Source organism: Dermacentor silvarum, chromosome 6 (assembly GCF_013339745.2).
Source record: "Dermacentor silvarum isolate Dsil-2018 chromosome 6, BIME_Dsil_1.4, whole genome shotgun sequence".
NCBI classification, from domain to species: domain Eukaryota; kingdom Metazoa; phylum Arthropoda; class Arachnida; order Ixodida; family Ixodidae; genus Dermacentor; species Dermacentor silvarum.
In genome coordinates, this window is record NC_051159.1 from 151,269,948 (window position 1) to 151,280,162 (window position 10,215).

General features: G+C 46.1%; 1 protein-coding gene across 1 annotated transcript; it reads left to right on the top strand.

Annotated features, from left to right (window-relative positions):
- The first annotated feature begins 385 nt into the window (after positions 1–385).
- On the top strand, positions 386–4,004 carry LOC119455183 (brain-specific serine protease 4). The gene is made up of 3 exons (XM_037716621.2): positions 386–549; positions 2,532–2,677; positions 3,382–4,004. Exons 1-3 carry the CDS (start codon positions 444–446, stop codon positions 3,622–3,624), a joined length of 495 nt encoding a protein of 164 aa, XP_037572549.2. The 5' UTR covers positions 386–443; the 3' UTR covers positions 3,625–4,004.
- Positions 4,005–10,215: the final 6,211 nt, after the last annotated feature.

Genomic DNA, 10,215 nt, shown 5'->3' on the forward strand with positions numbered 1-10,215 from the left:
CTTTATAGCAGCAGTCACTTATGTTAGAAGACCACCGTCTGAAGACCATATCTAAAGTCTTGGTCTTCTGCGCTTGCCTCGCATGCGCATCAACGGCTTTGGACAATATCTGGGACACCACGCGTTACTCAAATAACGCGTATATACAGAAAATCATTTATAAAGGGACATTTATAAGGAAATCAATTATAAGTAATATCTGCAGTATCTGCATGAAAGAGGTCTGCATGCGTTTAATTTTGTTCCTTCATTTCATTGTGTGGCAACCCATGCGAAAAAGAAAGATTGTGCCCATGTATCTCCACTGCCTATACTTGTGTCGACGTACAACATGCTCTAAATGCGGCGCATTTTTCTCATGCTATTAATTTTTGTTCCAGATACACTACCACTTCTATAATGGAGTGTCACGCGATGTCGCACTTCTGCACATTGAACAGACGATGCACGGCGTGGAAATACTGTCTCGCGTTACTCCGCTCTGCTTGCCTTCTCAAAACGCAGACTTCGTCGGCGCCTACTGCGTGATCACTGGATCGGGAATACAAAGTGAGACGAATGCGCTTGCCTACGCGCGCTAGATGACTCTCCTGTAATTCGAGCGTGTTAAATTACTCTTCACGTTATAATGCCACTCTTACAAAAGAAGTACGAAGTCTCACGACGCTATCGCTGTTAGCACGCACCTTTCGCAAGTCAGAATTTTATGTATAATGATGCCAAGCCTTGATGACTTATAGGTGCAACCACTTAGGTGCAAATTTAGCCTGGTTACTAAGCGTCGCCAAAGCTAAGAGATTTCTTGAAGAGTAGGTGATAAAACATGTCCTATTGCTTATCTTAGAATGGAAGTCACCTAGATAGGTACAACGCAGTGCTTGTTCACGAGATATCATCATTCAAAAGGAAGTGTGCCTAAAGGAGTGGAATTGAACAGGGGTCAACCACACGAAGACATTGTCCAGTGTCCGAAGTGCTCTGCTCCTGCATCTGCAGCGGATGCTCACCATCTACTTTGGACGTGTCCTGGGACAAAGACAATTCGTGAAAGTGTTCTTCAAGGTGTGAAATTGAACAGTAATAGAAGACTATGAAATATGGACTATGGACAACACGTTTTATAAGTCATTGTTGCAGTATCTCCATGAAAAGGGCCTGTACGCTTATATTTAGCTCCGTTACGACGTTATGCCAAGTGGAAACCCAAGCGCAAAAAAAGAGAGAAAAAATTTGAACTGAGAGATGGCTTTATTTATAGAAATCCGAGAGGGGAAAGAGGAAAAGAGAAACGAAAAAGGCGTGCAGCATGATGATGATACAAATAGAGAGAGAGAAAAAAAACTTATAAGCACTCCGAGAATAATCTGGCGTTGATGGTTGCCATATAAGATGCCAGTCTATCTCTCTTTCTCTTGCGTGTAGGCATATGGGAGTGGTCGTAATCAGGGCTGTTCTCAGCTGATGAGGTGCGCCGGTCCTATTCTAAGCACCAAACCTGTGTCGCAGCCTTTCAGATTAGGTGGCAGGCACGAACTAATTTTAGTGTCGAACTTATGCAGACGTCGATGATGACGGTATGGTTGTGCCCAACGATCGGATGTGAAGCTGCGTATCAGATGAGCAGGCAGGGAGTTAGTATCAGTTTTTGAAAAGGGCAATGTGTACTACGGTGCCATCAAGCAAGGCTGCTCTTGTCTGGGTTTCAGCAAGTTCATTGCCTTACCGACTCCGGTGCCGAAGTAGCACTTGGGAGTTTAATTGCATGAGGGCCCCTTTGTTGGGCAATGTCCATAAGTTCTGCGACATCTAGGGCCAGATTGTATTAGAACCTCGTCTTAGACTTTATGAGATAATTTGCAAAGCACGTTTTAGAAGACACAAAGCATTCAAACGATGTGCTCGTATTATAGTAATGGAGTGAACTCCTGCGAATATCCACAAGGTCGACGTACATTCACAAAAATGAACGCTCTCAGGTTGCAGCCGAATTTTCCAGGGGCGGCTTGTGCGTATTCGATTAGTTAATCTGTCATATACGTTGAATAGCTCGAACACGTTCTGATAGGAGATAGAGAGAAATAAAATTTATTAGCCCCAAGGAACTAAAGCCCAAGTCCGGGCCTCCTGGTAGGCTCATGCCTCCTGGCCCAGCACGTTCTTGACGTGCTGTACGAGAAGCGGCCACTATATGTTTTCCAATTTTCGTGGGGGAGTGGTCTACTCCTCCCAGCTGCCAGTACGCTGGTTGTGTGGTAATTTAGAAAGTAATGTCTTTCTGAAGATCGAGTTTGCAGGGCACTCCCACAAGGTGGGTTTATTTGATGGATAGGCCCCGCACTGTTGGCAAGTGGGGTAGCCTGGGACCCTGTTAATGTAATGCGTATTGTGTGGTGTGAGTAATGTGTGTGTGTTTTTCATATGATTGAGGCGTCCTCTCTCGAATGCGTGTACGATGGTGTTACTGATAGTAGGAAACTAGTGGAAAACTGCTATAGCAAGAGGATGCCGCATTCAATGTACTGTACTTTCAGATGATGGCACTCAGCCAAGGACGCTTAGGTATGTTCCTATGCCTGTACTACAACCCGAATACTGCGCCCGTTTCGTCGGTGAAAGGGCTGTTGCAGAGGGCATGATGTGTGCTGGCCAACTGGGAAAACAGCAAGGAGCCTGTTTTGTGAGTCGGAATCTCCTGCATAACGCGCAGTTCAACGTAAAATTTTGGCATTTGTTACCCGAAGGTCATAGCTGCTTCTCCTGTCAGTCGACGCCTTCGTATGTAGTCTTTATCAAAAGTATCAGTGCCACTGCCCGCGTAAGAGGACTTGTCCGCGGACAACGTGCTGGTGTTTCTGCCGCCGACGGAGTACCTTTGGCAAAGGCATGCAAGTGATAGTAAAATTTGCTGTATAGCTGTTCTCAGACCATGCTGTTGGTATCTTGCACTCCAAAGATGCGTAGAATGAGTTCGGAGTTTCAGGAACTAAAATAATATCTCCAGCATATTACCCACGAATAATGAACTCCTGCGTGTCAAAGTTCATGCATTTAGGACGACGAAGGCAGCGACATCACCGCGATATCTTCTTAGTGATGAATATATATATATATATATATATATATATATATATATATGTATATGTTAACCACAACCTTTCTTGTGCATAAGGTTGAACACAGCTCCTACGATGCTACCAGCAGCTGTGTTGTTCTTGCGTGTAAGTCTCCCGTGCTGCCGTATGTGATAAGTATCCCTCATGCTATGTGCTGCGCTGGGAAGCTAAACCATATCAATCTATCGACATATCTCAAGTGCAAAAATAATTTTTGCGGATCTTTTTGTGGATGACAGCTGCACGTTATCTTTCTTTTCGTGCACAGGGTGACTCTGGTGGGCCACTGCAGTGTACTTTTGACCATCACGTGTGGTTCCTGGCTGGCGTAATATCCCGGGGTGACTGCTACAGGACGCATCAGCTGCCTCTTGTGCTCACCAGTGCCTCTGCATTGGCGCAGTGGATTCTTCACGTGATTGGAGACTCCCATGTGCAGAACCCTTTATGGAACGCTGCACCGAATGTGTTGAATCAAGTCACGGCTCCGCAACTATACTGGAAACTTTAAAGAACCAAGCAACTAACCAGGACGTTGGATGATTTATCTCACGAGTATAGCTCTTGCATTCAGAAGGTCTAGATCAATATGGAAAATTCGAATGAAAGAATTTCATTTATTTATAAAGAATCCGGTGCAAAACTAAAATAATTACTACAAGTCGCAGTACTCCGGCATTATGTATGTTTACGTACCACGTTACTGCACATCGCTAAAGACGCCACGGTTATAGTCAAATCGGGTGTGTTTCTGTGCACGAAGACTTTGCCATTGTTCTATGATCTTCAGTAACCGGCTAAATATGGTTTCTGCCAAGATAAAAACTTAAGCTAACCCGGAGCTTCCAGCCCTGGCGACTGCGTGACTGACTTCCAATATTGGTTTACCTCGGCCCAAATGTCGTCTACGATGCCGTAAACATCGAAGGCCTCGGAGTGAATTAACCTTGACTTGGAACTCGCTTTTTTTTGGAAACTTTTCTTTGTTACCTTTCTTTTTACAGCGAAGCTGTTAAGGGCTCACTCTGCGATGGTCGCGTCCGACAATAGAAAAAATGTCGCAGTTTCGCCCGAAAGGCGAAGCATCGATTGCGATAGCAAATTAGTAGAGAGCTATTCGGAGTAGGGATAGTAGATAGTAGTTTTATCGGCTGCATAAACTTGGACACATTCGCTTAATAACTGAATTCACAATCGTAGTGTCAGCGCGCACAAGCAAACATGAATAGATCACACTGAATGACCGCAGACAACGACTGTAAAAACGCTGGCAGCAAGCGCAGCCGCCGCAGCGGGCGAAGGTTCGCGCGGTCTAGCGCTTCAACGGAAACTGAGCGGCGAATGCACAGCGCATACAAAGATCAGAGCCGTGTGGAGATAAGAGACGGTGTGGGCGACCGCCACCGCCGGGCAAAGAGCAGAGGAGTTGTGCAGAGGAGTAGTTGTTGGCAGGGAAGCTGCACCCTCCCCTTCCATCCCGCGCTGCCTTCCCGCTTTCTTGCTTTCGCGTGGGAGATTGAGTGACCAGTTCCCGTTGCGCCCGGTTGCAAGATAAGCATTTGGTGAAGCAGCACAGCGTCGCCCCGCCTCCCTCCCTCCCTCCCATACCCCCACGGCCTTTCGCGCCACGGTCGCGTTTGCTTTCCGCTGTGCGTTCGCTCTCCGTGATAGCGCGCGCGCCCGGCGCGCTTCCACTCGCGCAGACGGCGCACGGCGACGATCACCCTTGGACTTTATACGTAACCTCAAGGCAACGGCGACGGCAGAAATCCTGTTGAAGTGTCCATATAATTGCTATCACAATAAAAAGAAACTCTCATTTGCCGCATGCTGTATGTGCGAGTGAAAGCGCGCGAGGGCGAGGGACGCGCGCTTACACGGGGAGCGAACGCACAGCGGAGAGCAAACGCGACTTCCCAGTGGAAGGGGAGCGGTGGGCGAGGAAGGCATCGAGGCACCCTAGACTGTGCGTGTGCGTGCCCGCTCTTCCTCTGCGGCACATGCGCGCAGCCCTGTTGGCCTCTGCCGCCTGTGCCGCCGACTCTCTCTAGGGTCTCGCCCGCCTCTCCCCTAGGAGTGTCGAAAACGGCGTTTACCTGTTCCGTCACGTAGCCAGCGTTTTGACAGCGGTTGTGTGCGGTCACACAAACAACGCGCACTACTGTTGCCGACGGCGGCGGCGTTTTGCCCGCGTTCGGACCGAACGCGCGCGGCGTTGATGACGTGTTTATGAAGAACGTGCCAACCTTTGCCGTACACCTATGGCGGTGCACCGTAGCGACCGTAAGGCCATGGTCCCTGTGGTCACTAAATAAATGAAAACCACCGGATCATATATATTTCTCATTCTTTAATAGTTCTAATAACCAATTACACCATCACATCTTAATAGTCATAATTGGAAATACATAATTCCCACCATAGTACAGCTTCGCTGGTCTTCCATCTCCACCCCAGTGGAAGGACTGACAGTTTTATTAAACGGTTTAAAAACACGGTATTTCGTGGCCTGACGAAATCGTCGTTGAGTCAGCGATCTTTTTGATCAGTGTTCCAACCCTGCGACTGTTAAATTTCTTTGTCTCTGCTTCCACGCGACAACACTAGAAATTTAAATAGTTTTTGGACCTACCTGCTGGTGACTTCATAAATGAATATAAACATAATAGACGCAGTGACGTAATCCGAGAAATAATCATAGAGTAATCCTGACTTCAAGGCTGCATATACACAATATTGCCCCACGCGTAATATTTTATAATGAACCGTGAACGCGAATGTTAGACTTTCGTGTATGAACTACTTACAGGATTATTTCTTGTACGCCGTGTCTCACCACCATACATTTAAGGCGATGCTCACTACTCGGCATCATAAACAGTATTCAATATTACAGGCCAAGGAGCTAAAGAAATTAAAACGCTAAACACACACACACACACACACACACACACACACACACACACACACACACACACACACACACACACACACACACACACACACACACACACACACACACACACACACACACACACACACACACACACACACACACACACACACACACACACACACACACGAGGCCAAGGAGCTAAAGAAATTAAAACGCTAAACACACACACACGCACACGCACACGCACACGCACACACACACACACACACACACACACACACACACACACACACACACACACACACACACGCACGCACAAGCGCGCGTGCGTACATGAAAACAACGTCACAAACCACGACTCAGCGGGCGATAAAGTCTGTTATTTACGTGCATTTATATGCATACGTATAGCAACTCGCCTGCCTCAACAACTTCCTTCAGTAAGTATACGCACTGTACAGCAAACGGTTTGTGAATATAAGGTCAGGACGCAGCGGCTCCGCAGATAAGCACTCTCCTGCTCAGCATCAGGTCGCGGTTTCGATGCCATACAGTGGTGGCTGCATACTTTTGGCGGCGAAGTGCAGAAGCACTCATGCAGTTAGACTAAGATGAACGTTCAAGAACGCCAGGTTCCAAAAATTAATCCGAAGCCGTTCCCTAAGGCATCCCTCATAGCCCGTGTGTTTCTTTGGGACGTTCAAGCGAATCAATCTTGTTTAGAAATAAAGCGAGCTGGCAGGGCCGTATGGCTTTATTTTATATTACCTTCATGCGACAAGTCCTACAATTTAAGCAATGGTACAGCCAGTTTCAATGGTGGGAACTTCGTCGATATATGAAATAATTATTTTTTCAGTGCGTGAGGTGGATCGAAGCAAAAGTGTTGCAGTAATCTACGATGCGAATCATATTTCCTGTCTATAAGACGGAGCTTTATAGGAAATACAAGTTGGAAGGTAGTACCGCAGTCAGTATCAGCTGCAGCACGAAAGCGCATGGCAAAGCGGTCGCACGTTGTAGCTCATACTGAGCGCGATAGTACAAAGATGTTTACCTGTTGTCCATTAAGATACGTAAACGTGAAGGAAGAAGAAGAATAAGGCTGGCCCTAAACAGACGAAGTTTCATTGGGATGTTCAGATATCTGTATACGTTTATAAGATTGTGAGGAGATTCTGACAAAACCTGCGTGCACAACACGTACACACGATGGCCTCGGAAGAGTCGCGTAAGTACTGATCAATTTCAGTTATTATAAAAAGTATTTGTTTTTTGCATTGGTTATTACATATGTAAGTTCAACAAGCGAGAGGGCCCATGAAGGTCTTCGCCTGTAAATCCACTCTTATTGCGTAGTCTCAGGCTACACTGGAGGATCATATGTAATAACGCCATGCAACTTTTGTCTGAGCAGACTTTTCCAAGTAAATAGGAAGGTTAAACGTAAAAAGCTTTTATTCTTTCTGGGGTTTTACGGGCCAAAATTAGTTCTGATTATGAGGCACGCCGTAGTGGAGGGCTCCGGAATAATTTTGACCACCTGGGGTTCTTTAACGTGCACTACAACGCAAGCACACGGGCGTTTTTGCATTTCCTGCATCGAAATGCGGCCGCCGCGGCCGGGATTCGATCCCGCGACCTCGTGCTCTGCAGCGAAACATAAAAGTTGAGCTCGGAAGTTGGTCCTAAATCTCACATAGACATTTCACACTTCCTAAAATGAAAATTGAGCTCGGAAGTGTGAAATGCCTAGGTGAGATTCAGGACCAACGGGCCTCACGATGACTCAAAGAACACAGACAACTGCCACAGGAAAATGGTCAGCAGCGCAGAAGTGCTTCTGTGTGGCATGTTTCATTTCGCCGCTTATTTTGATCTGTTGGAAATTGTGCGAGCGGAGCTAGTACAAAACACGACAGAAATGGCGCGTGCGATAATGGTGATACCAGAGCTCCTCAAAAAAATAAATAATAATAATAACAATGAAAAACAGGTGATGCAATTTGGCGCGTGAAGTTGAAAGTATTTCCATCATCCACCGCTATGACCGTGAGTTGCGCTGCCTAACACGCCAGTGGCTATAAATGTAGTACACATACACAAATATACCCAGGAAAGTTGATGAGTAACGAGGCCACCGCGGTAGCTCAGTGATAGAGCATTACACGCGTAATGCGGAAGGTTCTGGTTCGGCTCTCACTTGCGACAAGTCGCCTTTTCATCCACTTTTATTCCCTTTTTTATTAATATTTGCACATTTCATTTAGAATAAACAGTAAATTTCTCTTGCGCTTTCCCTGGCTTCATTGCCTGTTGGCTTTATATGGTTGTAGCTAACAGAAAGTCCAATAATGTTTGACCAGAAACGAAATATACATTGCATCAGCGCAAAAAAAGAAAGAAATAATTCAGCAGAAACCAATGGTAGTAGTAAACCTTAAAGTGAAAGCGGTTTTTTGTAGAACTTACTCTTGTCGCAGGAGAGCCAGGAGCGGGAGAACAGCCAACGGAAAACGAGTAAGAGAAACAAAACGAACTTTCTATGCTCTGCTACTACGACTACACTAACGTATCCTGTCATGTTCTATCAATGATTGCTAGAAAGTTTAGTAAGAAGTTGCATTACTGGACTGCTTGCCAGATTGTTCGGTTCAATGCGAAACAAACTGACAATAGTTATTTGTGACGCGTGCTGTGGACCCCTGTGTCAGGCAAAAAGAAGCAAGAGCCTGCACCAAGGCGCTGCACCACAGGACGCTCCGTACCGCGGTGTACACCTGCAGACTAACGAATATCATAGGAAACATTAGATTTGTTTTTAAGTCACCGTTACCTGTAACGAGTGGACTGGAACGTGTAGCGTGAATTTTCACCAAGCAGTTTTTCCCGCTGAGTGTTCTCTCTTATGGATCTCTTATACTCTGAACGGATATCCGTCTCAAAGGCAAATTTGAGTTCTTACTTTCACATTTCATAAGGTAGTACATCTGTTGCTCTTACGTGTTTCGCACTGCGGTAATTAATTACTAACTATCAACTCGCGCTCACGAAGTTGTTTGTTTCGTGCATGCAGAGTCGTGAAGCAGTCGCCGCCACACGCGAAAGCACTCTTCACTGCCACTATTGGAGCATCGCTCGTTCTGTTTCTCTGCCTTGGAGGGATAGTGTTCTACCTGAAGATGGGTACGGAGTATTAATTATTGTGACTGTGCAGCTGTACCAACCGTAACCACTTAGTTTAAAAACTTCGCGAGAGAGCGGAGAAATAATGACGCCATGCCGCAGCAGTCTCTGTGTTCCCGAGGCACTGTGTTGTTCTAGATAATTAAAAATATATAGTTGGGGTTTTCAAATAGCGACATTTCCTAATTGATCCGAATACGATTATTGTAGAAAAAAAAGAGCGACCTTGAAGTATCGAATAGAATACGGACAATTTCCTCATTCCTAAACATAACAGAATATAAAGGAAAACAAAACGGAATATACAGCAGAAAATAAGCTTGTTTTCGCGTGGTTTTCAACAAATTTAAGTGGGCGTGAACAAACCACAGCCCAGTAGTCGCACCACAGAACACCACTTCCCTTCTCCCTCTTTCGCCATTGTTACTTTGCACTTATATGTTCGCGTAAAGAAGCATGCTGCGTCAAAATAGCACGACAAGCACCGTTTTATTCCATTGCGTCGAAAATAGCTAGATAGAAGTTTGCGCCTGGAAGGGAGAAGTGTGATTTGCACTTTGGAAACAGCTTAGTCCGAGACGCCCCGCAAGTTGCGTGCAGCACCGCAAGGACGAACTTGTATGCAGAATCCTTGAACTTCAACTTTCGCTTCACTGAACATTTGCGTACTGAACATGAACGATTGGGTTATTAAGAAATCAAGTGATCATGCAAACGTTACATCATATCAATAAAGCTCAGAACATTTTCAGAGACTGAGGCATCCTATACCCACCACGGTGGCTTTATGGCGATGGTGTTGCGCTGCTAAGTGCGAGGTCGCGGGATCGAATCCCGGCCGCGGCGGCCGCATTTCGATGGGGGCGAAATGCGAAAACGCCCGTGTCCTGTGCATTGGGGGCACGTTAAAGATCCCCTGATGTTCAAAATTAATCCGGAGTCCCCCACCACGGCGTGCCTCATAATCAAATCGTAGTTCTGGCACGCGAAACCCCAAAATTCAATTGAGGCATCCGGGAG